At 35.0% G+C, this 17,284-nt stretch overlaps 1 protein-coding gene across 1 annotated transcript in view; it reads left to right on the top strand.

Moving 5' to 3' along the window:
- Positions 1 to 17,284, top strand: part of LOC149771256 (protein Wnt-5a-like) — a 41,417-nt gene that overhangs the window by 10,431 nt on the left and 13,702 nt on the right. Inside the window, exon 3 of the mRNA XM_089948675.1 lies at positions 4,905 to 5,197. Coding sequence (XP_089804801.1) covers positions 4,905 to 5,197 — 293 coding nt within the window. The remainder of the gene's footprint in view (positions 1 to 4,904; positions 5,198 to 17,284) is intronic.

Below are 17,284 nucleotides of genomic sequence, written 5' to 3'. Positions count from 1 at the left end.
CAAACGTCTATTTAACGAAAGTGTACTGTCTAACAACTCTGACTATATGATACATAAACTAAAGATGTTCCGAAAAATCGAAATTATCGACCATTGGTAACTTTTACTGGAATGCACAATTTTTAAGTGCTAAGGTTGTATTTTTAAGGAAACTTTTATTCCATTGTACACATAAACTAGGTAATTTTTAATAATCAATTGCTGTTTGCAGAAACACTCCATAAAAATTTAACATTTATGGTAATACGTCACGTAAAAGTGAATCGATTGTTAATCTGTCATCGATTGTTTATAGGAAATGGTATGACTGTTCTTAAAGCTTGAACCGTTCTCCAACATTGAACCAAGAGTTGCGAAATGGAGCACACCGAACGAGCGATGAAAGAGTAACTTATAAAATGAAAAATGTGTGACATGTTGAGAAAATATCTTCATCTAAAAATCGGTTCCTTTTTGCATTTAATGTTGAAAAGTTGTATGTCAAAGTTAGATGAAAATGAAATCAGCAATATGCATGTTTAAAGAACAATAAGGTCACCAGTTGATTTATGTAAAGCTTCCTATGGATGTAACAAAGATGTTTTCAAGACGCAGTATTTTTAACGTTCTGATTTCCTGTACTTATTTCATCTTATGATAACACAAACACACAAACTTTCACGATTGATTGCATTTCTTTCTAAATATGGCTGCTTTTGAAATTTGTTGAATTGATACAGTCATGTGCATTTGGGCTATTTTTAGAATGTTATCTCCGGATAGCAATACGTTTTCCGCTTCCGTGCAGAAAACTCTTTGACGTCATGTTTTCGGTCGAAGAGCATTTTTTACAGACTTTTGCCCATGGCTTTGCTGGAACACAGCGGATGCTGCCACTTTAATAAAATTGGGTTATGCAATACAATACAATACAATACAATACAAAGGGAATTAAATACCAATACGACAAGAAAGCTTGGGTACCTTTAATCCTGTTTTCTGCGTCCATAATAGTGAATTCGGATGAACCCCGCTTTGATTTACTGTGTTTAAGATATGGAAAACGATTGATTTACATATAGAAATAACATGACTTTCCATTAAAATATTAATATGGTGAAGGAAGTGATTCTGGTAAGTATTCCAAGAAAACATCAGGTTTACCAGTCAGGACGACTGTAACTTTTTATTTGAACTTATATATATATATATATATATATATATATATATATATATATATATATATATATATATATATATATATATATATATATATATATATATATATATATATATATATATATATATATATATATATATTCGATATGGATGTTGCAATATATATATTCACTACTTAAGGTAACGTTACACAATTGGTTCGCAAAGATTTCAACATAGTATGCATTACTACTAATAAATGTGATAAATACTTTGAAGTGAATAAATCCATATGTTTTCTTTCCTTTTTACTGGTGGACTTCGTTGACAGGAATGGAATTAATCTTGGCACCACATATATTTTATGATAGCTAACGGACAGAATTCATTCGTCAAGAGTCGACTAAAATCCTAGATCATTCTGGCGCAAAACAGTACCCTCTTTTCCTCGGTATATGGTGTGAAATTTAGACGGAGTAAATCTATAGCTTCTCCGCCGAGAGGTAGTTAACAAATCGACTAAATAAGTGTTAAGAATATGCATTGATTTCATGGACAGTAACTCTATTTTCGATTTCCAATAACAATACATTTGCCATGTTTATTCTTTACTGATAGAACATTCTCGTACTTTGACAAGTGAATTTGCTCATCTCGTAGAACCAGACCTGTCTCTAATCTCATTGTGAGTTTTGATTAAAGATGGGGATAGTTTTAGTCAGCTAATGTACGGGTAGTACTAGAATCCATTCTAAGTATCTAGAGGACCCAGTCAACATAATACGGCCCGGCGTTAAGAACAACTGTCTGAAAGAAGCGCTGGCTTTCAACCGGTGGCGGATTGACACTTAAAGATAAGTTCCTGTGTCGAAATCGATAGAGAGTTAGCCTCCGATGATAAGCGATAGATGTTAGCCTCCGATGATAAGGGATAGATGTTGGCCTCCGAAAAGTACAAAACCTTTATCTAGTCTATATGAGTTTTATTTCTAATTCTTTTACTTGTGGAAAAAATCAGCAAATGCTAAAATATGAAAGCATGGGTAGGTTTGCATCATCAATATGTTTACAAAAGCAAATATTATCAAAAAAGGATCCACTGTTAATCATCCACACCATTAGAACCTTGCAATGCAGAAAAGGAAATGAAGAAACGAACCCTCTTGATTCCAATTCTAACTCGCAAATATATTATAAGCCTTATTTATTTATTTTGTTGTTTTTTGGTTTCTTCGATTCATTGACCGCACTTTGCTTGGTTTCTTCTAACTTAACACATTCGATTAGATGCAATATGTATGTTTTTCAATATTAGTATTCAGTCAGAAGGAGCAATGCTAAAAAAATACGAAATTATTACACAAAAATACATTGATGAATGAAATAGCTACACAAAATAATGTAATTACCTTGTTAATCTGATACTGAACTTATCCTCATGGAATTGATGTCAGAAATTTGAAACAATACTGTCTGTATTGTCTTAAAACAAGTTAGAAAGATTCAGGGTGTTTGAGCCAACGATATTCTTCTGTATTTTGTTTTCTGATATTTGGGATATACCAACACTAACTTGTAATTTTTAGCTTCAATTTGTTTTTCTTTGTAGCAAACGTTTGTTGTGGATGAGGCAGCATTACAACTGCTATCTCAGGAATTTGAGATTTTTGTAATACTTATCCACGTTCACAATCTCAAGAACAGTTTCACTGTCATGTAAAGGAGATACCCAAGAAGCTTCGTACTTACTCAGTTTGCTAGCATTTAAAAATGGACCAAGTCATTGGCCCGTTGTAAAGATAACCCATGGAATACAGTGTATCAATTCGGTACTTGTACAGTGTTACCTCTGGGTTTAATTCACACACACACACACACACACTCACACACACGCACGCGCGCGCGCGTGCGAGTGCGCGCTCTTTTTTCAACGTGACACGGTGTAACAGGCAATAGTATACCCCCAGTCCGGAGTATACCTGGGGTTAAAGCGGCCTAGGCTAGATTATACTCGGGTATATTATGGCCTAGGCCAATTTATACCCCTGGGGTATATTATGGCCTAGGCCAATTCATACCCCTCACGCCAAATCATACCCCCATGATATTAATAGTGTTGAGCGATATACACAAGAATTACTTAACTCTTCATGTCCAGAGACAGTGTTAATCATGTGGTACACTATCGTGGTAGTGTCAATGCACAACAATTTGAGCTTTTTGTGGAAAACTTGAAGAAGAAATCAAGAATCATGATACAATATATACCTCACATTCTTCCAGTCCAATTGTATTGATTAACTATTATATTTCCAACACTCCCATCAATATGTTCTAGTTTTCAAATCACAATGGTATTCTTATTTCTTTAAGCTGAAGCTAAAACATACCTCAGTAAACTCAGAAAAGGCGGTGATGATTGTTGTTCATGTTTTCCTGTTACAAGTAAAGACCAGAACGATAAGTAAATATTAATTTAATATACAAGTGGGGCATATTCTGACCTGAAGGGGTATGGTCTGGCCCAGGCTATTTTACACCCCCGGGCATTGTTTAGCCTAGGACACTTTATCCCCTGGAGAATACTCTGGCCTAGGCCAAACTATACCCGGGTTTAATCTGGGCAGGGGTTAATTTGGCCTGCTACACCGGATTGCTGAGGGGTCTTAAAGCATTCGCCTTTACCGATCACTGTCTCTGTCGCGTGGGTTTGAGTATACTGTTCGGCCAAGAAGGGTATGCGAGAAAGCTGCAAGTAGTTTCTTGCGGGTTTTTCAGGGTTCTTCACCATGTATATAGTCTATTTTACGCTGAGAAATGACGTTAAACCCCAAAACAACAACAACATCTCTTTTCACAACGTACGTATACATGCGCTCGCACTTTTACACACATACATACATATACTCATTCGAACAGAACAATTACCTACCGTTCCAAAATCAGAGTAAGGCATTGCAAGAGCAGCTATTACACAGGTTTGAAGGACTTTACCACTATATGGAGTTTAACAACCTGCACTTTGATTGTTTACCAAAAGACCTTTGCGTTAATTAAGAAATGTTGTGTAGATAATAAAGGAGCACAGATTTTCCAAAACATATGCGGTTAATTTAAGACTGCAACAGAATTCTTCCTAAACAACAAAACAACAGAACTCTAAATGCATGTTTCCGTGTTAGGAAAAACAACTCATATTGTTAATGCGAGGACTGCAGTCAATGATATCGGAGAACACATATGGCTGAAATAGAAAACCACATTGTCTTTATTGAGTAATAACATTGTCTCTTTTCCATATAGTATTTTAAAATTCAGCAAGGACGAACTTTTTAACTTTATGTAACAAAGCAGAGCAAGTCAAGCTTTCAACCTGATTTCTTTAGATCAACAACAGATTGTTTCAAATGAGAACACTGGCGCCAAAGGGGAGGGGGATAAATATCGGTAAAACGGAATAGAAAAAAATCGCTCAAACGAAGGCATGAGATGAGCGGGTGAGATGTCAAAATGATTTTGATGCGAGATATATTATTTTTGTTGTCCTGATGACGTTGATGATGATGATGATGATGGTGGTGGTGGTGGAGGTGATGATGAGGAAAACAACAAAGACGATGATCACAAATTGATTTATTAATAACACCTACTTGATGATGAACGATGGAGGACAAATTACCGGCAGACATACACTTATTGGCACATAAATGCAGAATTATGTCATAATATTGGGTAAATAGCAATGAAAATATTCTTGTCTTTTTCAGCTAGCCGAGAGGCAAGTTTTACACATGCTATATCCGCGGCTGGAGTTGTGCATGCAATCAGCCGCTCGTGCAGGGAAGGCGAGCTCGCGAGCTGCGGGTGCAGCCGGGCGCTCCGCCCCAAAGATTTGGACAGGGACTGGATTTGGGGCGGGTGCGGGGACAATATTGAATACGGGTACAGATTCGCCAGGGCTTTTGTAGATGTGCGTGAAAGGGAAAAGAATCACCCAAGGCATTCGGCGGAATTGTCAAGAATGATGATGAATTTACATAACAACGAAGCAGGCAGACGGGTAAGTAATATTTTTTTCTTTATGCCTGTCTGTCTGCCTCTGACAGGTTTGATCTACATCTGTTTCAGCGTATTTCTTTTGTCTAAACGTTAGAGTGAGGAATTTAAAAAAGATTCAATTATATATATTTTGAATGGCGCCTGAACTTGCTATACACGCGTAAAATGCAGTTTTTTGTTATTGTACGACATAGATGATGTTTTGTTAAATGAGGCGAATATCGTAATTAAATTTTAAACAAATTCGTCGCATTCTTTAAGAACAAGATATAGTACGAGAGAACACGGTTTGTCTAAAACATTGTATAGAAAGTTATCTTGTCGCAAAGTTCTATAAATAGTAACAAACCCGATGATGAAAATTAAAAAATAATTCCAGTTGTTCGTTCCTCATGCATTGTTTTTAGTCTCTGGAAATGTTACGGATAGAATTACTGATTTTTTAGAACAAAAGTATATTTCAACAAAAAGTGACACTTGTAATCGTGATGTTCGGTCCTAATTCGAGAGATGTCCAAAGCCATGAATCTTCGTGACTTTGAATTTAATTTTGTTTTAATAAGTTATCTTTTTTAATTAAAACTAAATTTTCACCCGAACGATACAGGATTTTTTAAAATTGCGTAATTTAAAACCGATGTTTTACCATGATTACTTAATATACTTATTAGCGAAATCCATTTGCCGTTGAATTCACAGCCAAAACGCATAAAGCGCAACATGGGGTCCAAGACTTTTCTGTCCACATCAAACGTTCCATGAAATTTGGTTGATGAAATGCTCCACCTAATTAGAATTGGTTTTCAGAAAAGTCTGCAATGGAATACCACACATATGTAGTCTGTGTTACAAATACGACACGCTAATTGCTTAAGTTTTTCACATCAAACCCATCCATCGACTTATAATCTACATTAATATCTCAGTTATGATGATAAAACTGGTGATGAAATTCCAGCAATTATTTTGCCTGGAAGACGACCCCGCTTGAAATAGATTTTTCCTGACGAAGCTCCCAAACCATGCGTAACTGAGAGCGGGCAAACGGGTGCAGGACGTATCTATAGCTAGGCAAGATTGGGAAGTGTTGCCTCGCTGCAAAATAAACGTTTTTACCATCTGTAACGTTATGCACAATTTGATGGCTACGCCAAGAGCTTTGAAAATCGTATTTTTTTTTTTGCTCGTGAAAACCCTTCATTATGCCAGAAACCTCATAAATTCCGATATATCAAGGTTGTTACAGTAAGTTTACCTTTGGGCCAAATTAAATGTATGTAGGACGGTATTGTCATGAATACGCACGTTTTAGCAAACTGTTTGTTGGTATTTATGTCAAATGAGTATTTACAAAATCAGATAAACTCCTTATATCTTGAAATGTGTTTCCTCCTAACAGTCTTTGTATAAAGATAAACTGTATACTTTTATATGTACTTTCTTATCTGTCGACATACCTACCTACCTACCTACATACATACATACATACACACCAGTGGCGTATAAAGGGTAAATGGCAACGATGATGGCCCAATGGAGCTTGGCGCCCCGTGACCTCTGGCGCCCAAGACAACCGCCCCGTACGCTCCGCCCCCACCCCCAGTTAGTTCGCTACTGATACATACATTCACCATGATCTCTCATTCATTAATTATTATTTCTTGGCATAGCCATGTCAGTCGAAATTGAGAATAAATAGTAGAGTAGGCTATAATTTACGAATAAAACACTAATGAAAACTTTTCCAAATAGATTTGATTTATAGTTACCATGTTAAGCCCAGTTAAATTTGTTTTCCAAACTTGTATTACCTGAGTGGCTTTCCTTGTGAGAAATGTTTTTCTGACCGGTTGCTAGAGGTCGAAAGAAGTCAATGAATTTCCACTTCAAAGCGGTAAAGCTGCAAGAGCGTTTGTAAAGAACATGCTATTTATTTTGCTCTAGTAAACCCGAGGTAAATCTGATCACACATACAATTCTTAAATGGTTGATCTTAAATTGAACACGTAAAACCAGTTTCAGAAAGATATAATAACCCGATCGTCATTAAGCTAGCAGTGAGATGAAAAATCAACACTTAAATCTGCAAACTCGTATTATATCTGCTGATAATGCCGTTATAACTGCCCTTTATGAGTCGGACGAAACGCCAAAGAGCAACTACATTATCCTTTATCTCCAAATGTCAATAAAATACTGAGCTTTTTCTCTGACTATCGTGTTGAACAGTTGTAAGTACTTGTAAATGATCTTCCCTTGTGATAAGGAACATGAATTTGGGGGTCGCAATATATACGGTTTGGATTGGGGAAAACATTGAGTATTTTCTCGCTCGGACATTGAGCATGCGCAAAATCATAGTTAACTGGAGTAGTAAATCACACTCTTTCATCGAACGCTTTTGTCTAAATCATCATGATAAATGTCGAGGCAATCCAATACGCTCTCGTATGCAATCAATTTTAACTTCTGTCAATAAAACGTCTCTGCCTACAACATTCTGGTATGCTAGAAACACTCGGAATAGCAGGTGCTGTTTCGATCTGGTTCTTTTTATCCGATAATAATCCACGTTATTACACAATCTGACTGATGTAAATGCTATAATCAGAGTTTTCTTTCATTTACAAAAAGGTCAGCAAAGTGTAATGTCACTGAAATAGTAACAAAGAACTAATGCTTTTTAAAATCCTGATTATCGGAAACAAATTTAAAGACAAAGAGACGTGTGGGGGTACCGCCATTTTTCAGCACACGATAGTCTCTATACATGGCAGCCAGCATGTTTGGTGTAAAAGGAATCCGGGAGGAGCCACTGATCCACGGGAAGCTACTGGCAAGCTTTCTCATATACCCACGTTGGTTGAGCTGAGACTCGAACTCACGCGGGCAGAGGTGAGATTTGAGTGATCTCTACAAGGAAAGCACCTTAGACCACTCGGACATCCAGGGCCCCAGCCTGTAGTGACAGTAAAAACGTACAATTGTTTCAGAGATTTGAAAGATATAGCATTCAAATGTAAGAAAATAAACAGTATAAGAAAATTCAATTGATAAAACTACGAGCACGATTGAGTTGTTTGAGACAGATGTTTTGTTGTACCAAGAACTATTGAATTGTTAGCGTAGAAGAGAAAACATTCTACCGTTCTAACAAACATGTTAAGATCGTTTTGTTCTTATGTGTAATGTTGCAATGGTGGAAAGACCGATAGATTTTCTGAAAAATATTATTCATCATATCATACGCCTAAGAAAACTAACATTTATTTTTAGGTGACGTAACGAAATTTTAATTCTTTTTAAAAATTCGCACCAGGTTATCAGACAGATCCCCCAAAAGTGGCACCATTCTATCCGATGTGATTATGGGTACAACTGGCACCCTCATTCATTCGATTACTGTAATTCTAAATTCAACAAGGAATAGTTCAAATCATCGGTTCCATTTTCATGCCTTTCACAAATTAGAATATTCGTGAATCTCCATTACGAACTAAACATGTTCGGTATTGGAGATTAATTGAACTGTATTCTCAGCCACTATTTTACCAAACGTAGGTGGATACAGTCGGTTTACTCAAAACTGGGACTGTAATTTTAGTCCTAACTCGGACCTTTTCAACAGTCCATGATATTAACGTATAAGTAACTTTGAAAAAAAGAAAGAACGTTTTTCTTCATCGTATCTATCTTTTGTCCTGCGTGAAGATGAAATGAGTCCATATTTTGCCAAAATTAAATTGGCGTGAACTAAACAAAAGTATAGCAAAACTGAAAGACATATATCCAGATTTATGTAATTTTACGTGTATATTTGTTTCCAGTGTAATACTTTTTCGGCAAATTCAATTCGAATATGTAAATATGTAAATAAATAAGTACTCAACTGTGTCTTGGAAAACGCAGTAAGTTTACTCATTTGTAATACAAATCGTGAATGGTACATTACCTCAGTATAAGCAATGAGTGTATAAATATTATTAAAATTTTTCTAATATGTTTCTTTCTTGCCATTTTCCTGCAAATATATCGTGTTTACCACCTCTGTAATTGTTTATGCACGTCTTACCCGTTACAACTTAATTTTCACAAGTAGTCTAGTTTGTATCTCGGAATAAAATGTCATCTTTTTATCGAGAGGGTATTAGTTATTACACGTTGAAAACATAAGATTATTTAACATGAACTAGTACCAAATTTCAATCCTTTGCTCCTACAGTGTTTAGGAGCTAATAGTTTTGAAGTTCTATCAACTTTCTTCAGTGGAATCTGGACAGGCCGGCGTCTTTTGGACCGTTTAATTCTGCTATAAACCGGTTAAGAACACTCGATTCCAGGGATAAAACTCTTGAGACATTTCAAGAAGCTTAACGCTAATTAATGCAGACGTATCACTGGCATGGACGACCTTAACGGAATTTGCCGACATGAACAATTCACGACATGAAGTAGCGAGTGGAAATTAATGTCTTTGTTATACAATATTCAGATTCCTGGTATCCGACAGCATCACCATTTAGCTTTTTGATGCCTGTTGCTCTTGAACAGTGCCAACGTTTGACTAATCTTTTCCTATTGCCCGCATACATCAGAATTAGTTCATGCGCAAAACACACAGACATGTCTGTTCTAAGTTCATCTTGTCTCGGTAACACATTATCTTCCTGGAACAAAGATAGATTAAAGGCATAAATCTTGTTTTTAGAAAGATCACAGGATGAAAAAACAATGTTTTCTCGATAATGTCGGGTTCTATATGCTGTATTGTGACAGTCTATAGAATGCGGGGTCCGATGCACCATCACATCCCATATTAATGGCACCATCTGCCATACATGATTATATACAGCACAGAGTACTAAGAGGGAGAATGTAGTTTTAATGACTATAAAGACAGCTTTTATAATACACCCCATCCCCAATATGCAAAAGCCTCTTGGTGATAATAATTTTTGTAACTGTAGAAACAAAAAAAGTAATAAAATTTCCTATGTAGTGACCTCACTCGCATATGTGTTTGGTTACTAAAATGTAATAACCTCATTTACAATGTTATACATGGCTGCAAATGAAATAACCACGCTAGCAGATGTAATGCATGACTACAAATGCAAGTCTCACTCACAAATGTAATTTTACTGCAAACATAACAACCTAATTCGTAAATGTAACACATCACTGCAAAAGGTAATATTCTAATTCGCAAATGAAATACATTACTGCAAAATGTAATAATCTCTACCGTAATTGTAATACCATGTATCAAAATGACGTGGTGCTGACATTGTTGACTGATGCATGGTAGGTATACAAAAAAATATCAATGTATCCTGTCTTCGGATAAAATTTTTGAAGTTTTCGTTTTGAAATAATTGAAAAAAACAACAACAAACTGGTTAAGGAATGCATTATAGGAAAAAAAAATCAAAAGGGAGGATAGATAGATAAATATGAAACAAATAGAAACTTTGGCATATTTATGCAGACATTTTTGCGTTGTACAAGGAAGTGTTTTTTGTTAAGCATACAATATTACTTTACCTTAATCATGTAATACAAAATACAAACGTAAATATATTTGTCTACATAGATATTAAGCAAATGAAATATTGAGAAGTAAAATTGCATCATTGGGTGCTGGCGGTACGCAATGGAACATGTGTGTATGTTACATGTTTTTGGTTAGAATTACAACACACACACACACAACATACATACATACATACATACATACATACATACATACATACATACATACACAGATGCATACATACATACATACAGATATACATACATACATACATACATACAGACATACAATACATACAGACATACAGACATACATACATACATACTTGTTCTCAACCATACTTTTATAAAAGAGGGTTATAGTAATAACTTCCAACAACTTGGAAATATCTTAGGTTAATTAGCACAGGACCTAGGATATTTGTAGGAAATTTGATTGCGTTACAAATCAATTATTTACTGGACCATTTCGTAAGATCATATATGAACAATTACTAATATTATCATTTGATATTTTATTTTAAATTCTGGTCAGGCATGTGTACCATCCACTTTTTTACAATAAATGTAAGATAACATAGACTTTACATAAACAACTTAAATGGATTTCACACAAATGCCATCGCCTATGTCCATTTCTTTTGTGGCCTAATGATTTCCTCATTAAGCAATTAGAATGGTATTACTAGTTCATTGAGAATAGTGTTCGTTTCATTTGATAGCTCATTAACCGCTCCTGCCCTATACACCTCAAAAACGTCTCTGATTAACGTTGATTGACAAGATAACGGAAAGATACGCGACCTTTGCCCGTGTGTTTTTCACAAAGCTTATGTTAAGAACGTATGGGCCATTAGAGCTAACGATTTACTGTTCGAAGATACGGGTAGCGGTTTCTAATGGTAGTAATGTGTGACTAGATTTCAGACTAAGTGCTTCTATTGTCTTCCCAATAACTGAAGATTGTATCCGATCGTAAGCTATTTCCTTCGCAGGGGGCGGAAAAGACGTAAGTTGGATACCACCATTACAATTGTCATACATTCTAAACCAGCTAAGGGGAACGCATTATATTTCATTTTCGCTTAAAATGTTTTCTTTTTTTGTCGCTTGAGATGATAGGGTTTGAAATAATCCATTTAAGTGATTAATTGGCAAATCAACTTATGTAATCAATATTATCGAAAACTGTATGTATCCGATTCTAAAACGCGCGGTAGTGCCAAAGGTCAGATACCCCATTAACATATCAACACGTCATGTCAACGCTTTTGTCAAATATTGAATCAAATTGGCCAAGACTCTCCTGGTGTAATTTCACGCGAAAATGCACAATTTTCCACATATATGCATCATGTAAAGGAACTACATTCTAGTAATGCATTTCGACACTCAGTGATAAATTGGTGTTTAGTCTTTTGTGAATACCAAAGCACAGTGGGTATGACCCCCATGAAAGACGAAGAACGACATTGGGGCGTTATAAATCAGCGGGTTGTTTAAGGGTGACGATTTGTAAGAAAGCATTAATACTTGACATGTCTACAGTTTTGTAAACGTTGCCTTCTGTTTGCTAGGCATGGTAAATATGTGACTTTAAGCCATGAGAAAATATACAACTTTTTTTAACGGTTCATTTTTGGTTATGTATGTTTGTACGTAAACGCCATTGATTGAACGCTTTAAGAGCCATTTTGCAGACTATTGGTATATAATTATTGTAGTTCACTCTCTTCTATAAATTACACTCAGAAAGGTATGGTTTGGTTAATTAATGGGTTCTGCAAAACGTGGCGTTTAGTACTGGTTATGCGAGATGTCCTTTTTCTCAGAAAGGAGAGAGATCAAATGTATGTAAGTATGATTACATATAGGCATACGAGTATATTATAATAAAAAAAGTAAATATTTACTGAGTATTATATTATTTCCATTTGGAAAAGCCAATCAAAATAACAATCGTTACATTTTAAAAGATCGAATTGCCAAATGTCACTATCATAAAAAATATGCCAGACAGTACAGTTCATTTGTCAGAAGTAAATACACACGTTGTAAATTTTCTGGCATTTTGCTTTTTATCTAAGTTTATATAAGAATGTTTATTTTGAACCTTTAACTTACAGACAATAATTCCGTTGAATGTAATAATTTTATACTTTCTACAGCTCTAAAAATTGACGGAATCTTCTGGGAGCATTGCTGTACAATATATTTCAGAAGCATACTTAAATTGCTTCCATCCGTAAATGTAATGGTGTCGTAAAATCAGGTATCAATCAATGACCAGTCCTTATTCTTACATTTCATTTACTCGGTGGTTATTTTGTTGTGATTCTTTTAAATTTGGTAACCAATAAATACAGAGATGCACCCCCTATTCGAAAACGCGCGCAATAAAACAAACGAAAACATAATTCCATTATTTGCATATTTTTTCCTCTAAATTTTATCTTAAGAATTCATAAACCATTGATGAAAGAAAATTTTAACACGGGTATAATGGGTGCCATTGTGTTTCGTTGGCTTATCCCTTATATTGAAGTTGTGGATGTACCAGATCGATGAGCTAGCTAATATCCCCCACCCACTCCCAGTATTCGGCATTATTTTGTGACTTGCAACATCCATAGAACATTGCTCGACATTTCTTTGAGCTCAGGGAATACATATCAAGGTTTCTGCATCTGTGAAAATCATTTAGTGTAGATTTTGGCGAAGTGTAAGCGTCTTGGGGTCGAATTAGGTTTTTTTCTTCTGTTTTTTTTTAACCCTTCTTAATGCAAATAGCAGGCTTAAAGTTGCATGCATTTGACACGTGGAAAAATCTCGTAAATTGAAGTTCTTATTGATAGCAAAATATTATTGGCATATTGTTGGAGGTGTGGGGATTGCAGGGACACTAGCATATCCAATTTTCAAACATTTTTAAGAACTGATATTTAAATGAATGAATGCACACACGAAGGACTGACTGAATACAGAGTGATTATGAACGCGTATTTTCTTGTATCTATTTGGATTTTGAAATTAGCTGAATGCTTAGCTGTTATATATATATATATATATATATATATATATATATATATATATATATATATATATATATATATATATATATATATATATATATATAAAGAGAGAGAGAGAGGATATATATATATAAAGAGAGAGAGAGAGAGAGAGTGACAGAGACAGAGACCCAGAGAGACGGAGAGGAAGGGACAGAGACAGAAAGAAAGTAAGCAAGAATGAAACAAAGAAAGAAACAATCAATCTGTATACGATTTGTCCGAATTATATATATGCATTCTAGCAGAAAAGTATTTTTTAATAAAACTAATGAATTGAAGAATGACGCTCGCACCTGCGTTAATTTGTCTCCACCAAATTCTCACATGCGAAGAAAAACAAAATTTTAAACACTCAATATTTTAAGAAACAAAAATAAAGCGTTAAGAATGACCAAACTGAGAAAATACAACAAATAAATAAAGACACAACGGGTCCTCCAGTTGGCCGCAGACACAGCCGAACCATCCAAGTAATTCCTTGAAAAAAAAATTAACTTTAATTTTTTTTAAAGATATCAGAGACCAGTTGATGTAGTATCCTCCAGTCTGTTTTGAGGTGCCCTTTAGGGTGCTCTCTTCAAAACGGAGTTGAGAAACACGATATCCGAGTAGTCTATTATTTGCATTTTATGGACACCGATCTATCAATCACAGTGATGGCAGTATTAAACAAAATACCATGACCTTTCTGTGTTATAACAATGATGGGTTCCTGTCACGATACAGAAACGGCATATAAATCGTTGCAATGGGTTCGTGAACCTACTGATGTGAGTTTCCTTAACTGAGGGATGAACTGCCGTGAATTGTGGTTCTCACTGGAAGACAGATGACGCTGTAATTAATGTTCACTGAGGTGTAAAGAAAATATTTCTTGCCTTACAGATAGATGCATGTGAATATATCGAAACAGAGAAATGAAATGTTCACAACGATTTTAGCTATGAAAACAAACACTTCACAAAATGAAACGACTAATGCGAAACAAGTTATTGGAATGAAAACTGGACTTACATGACCATATTTATAGACAAGTCCAGTAATAATAATAATAATAATGACAAAAACCAATACAGCATCACCAACAATCTTCTATAATTAACACCGCTCCGGTGGCCTAAGTGATAGAGAGTCCGCCTCGGACACGAGAGGTCGCAGGATCTAACCCCGGCAGAGTCAAACAAAAGACTTTAAAAATGGTACTAGCAGCTCCCTCACTTGGCGTTCAGCATTAAGAGGTCAGTGTTAGTACTGGTCAGGCTGGTGTCAGGATAATGTGTGTGGGACATGATGCTACATGTCTGCGGCATGATGCTCCAGTGCTAGACATCACTATAAACTGTCATACTGCAGACATCGTAGTGATATGACTGAAAAATTGTTCAAGTACACACACACACACACACACACACACACACACACACAGAATTTGTCCAATATATATAATGTAAACAATATAACAGGTTTGTTAAATAATTTCGAACATGCAAGCAAATTATGACATACTTGTAGATTAAACAAAACAGTGCAGGAAAGAAAGAAGCGAACGAATGAAGGAATGAAAGGTTTCATTACGATCAGAATTTATTGACAACTACAGTTATTCCGCTCCAAATCCACTATAATAAAAGCCATTTTGGTAAACATGTACTCTTGGCTGATGCAGCTCGTATTTTGGTTGTAGCTGTACGTTCTTTTAAGTACAGTTTATGGCGTTTAAGGTGCACTTTTTGGCATTTGTTCAGTTTTGTTGAAACAATTTCACTTCAATACTAAAATGTTCCTCTGATTTTGTAATCCGTTTGCATCCGAAATAGTACAGTTGTTTCCACCATAGAGGTTTTGAATCAGGCGCAGTTTTGGATGTTTGTTCTCTGAGTAGAAATTCTTAAATATGAAGTCTTGAAGACACGCGCTGATGGTACTGCCGTGTTTGTTAACTGATAAAGGGATTTAAATTAGGAATATAATTCAAAGGATTGATCTCCACACACAGCCGTCACCAGCTTGTGCAGACAATGATTTATTTCTTATAAGAGGGTAATTTTTCTTGCTACTTTTGTTAAAGAAAATTGATTATGACAAGGTGTTGAAACAGCAATGGTAAATGAATATTCATTTTCCATCATCAAAGATTGGAAGTGAGTGATGTAAGATTTCTTCAAGTACAGCGGTTAAACATGAATTACCTGTCTCTGCTATAAGAGAGACGGTTTGCAAATAAAATTTGTAAATTAAATATTTGAAGAGAGTAGAGGTCGATACTTCAAGTTTACATTATTGCGTTAGTTATTGTATTTAAAAATATTAAAGGAATATGAAAATGCTATTGTTTGCCCAATGAGTCACCTGAACACTATATCTGGTGGAAGAAAATAAGTATTTTGTGTTCGTATATGTACTTGTGCATGTGCGAGAGAGAGAGAGAGAGAGAGAGAGAGAGAGAGAGAGAGAGATGAATGACGATGCAAAAATTGTGAGTGAGATTAATTTATGAGACATTAGTTAGTTCTCGCCTTTCATAAGTTGTCAAAAGTTATTTCATCTTGTCGACGTAATGGTGACATTTATTTCAAGTAAGAGAGCCAATCTGAGCTGCAGTATTGTATAAATTCTAATCGTGACTGTGTGTATTTGTGCCTGACTGTTAATCAACGAAATGTTCATAGAAAAAATTGCCCTATGTTACACCTTTTTTTGAACATAGCAACGTAAAGAGATTATACTGCAGTAACATATTCTAAAGCGTTGCTTTTTATTAATGAGGTAAAATATTTTAGAAAGAATAAGAACTGAAATAAATGAAATGTATGGTCGCAGTTAATTTTAATTTGATGGCTTTTCTTTTTTCCTTCTTTTTGTGTAGTTGTCTATGTGTGCGCGCATGTGTTTTTTGTGGCATATGTTCATGCATTCTGTTATCTATGTTCATGCATTCTATTCTTTATGTTCATACATTCTATTCTCTATGTTCATTCATTCTATTCTTTATGTTCATACATTCTATTCTCTATGTTCATGCATTCTATTCTCTATGTTCATTCATTATATTCTCTATGTTCATTCATTCTATTCTCTATGTTCATACATTCTATTCTTTATGTTCATGCATTCTATTCTCTATGTTCATGCATTCTATTCTCTATGTTCATTCATTCTATTCTCTATGTTCATACATTATATTCTTTATGTTCATGCATTCTATTCTCTATGCTCATTCATTCTATTCTCTATATTCATACATTCTATTCTTTATGTTCATGCATTCTATTCTCTATGTTCATTCATTATATTCTCTATGTTCATGCATTCTATTCTCTATGTTCATTCATTCTATTCTCTATGTTCATGCATTCTATTCTTTATGTTCATACATTCTATTCTCTATGTTCATGCATTCTATTTCTCTGTGTTTATACATTATATTCTCTACTTGAAATGCGAGAAATAAGGTATGGCTTTGGATTGTTTTCATAAACTTT

The sequence above is a fragment of the Sinohyriopsis cumingii genome, unplaced genomic scaffold (genome assembly GCF_028554795.1).
Source record: "Sinohyriopsis cumingii isolate HCF-2022 unplaced genomic scaffold, ASM2855479v2 utg002010l, whole genome shotgun sequence".
Taxonomy (NCBI): Eukaryota; Metazoa; Mollusca; class Bivalvia; order Unionida; family Unionidae; genus Sinohyriopsis; species Sinohyriopsis cumingii.
Note: the sequence above shows the minus strand (reverse complement) of the source record. Positions and strands in the feature narration are given on the sequence as shown.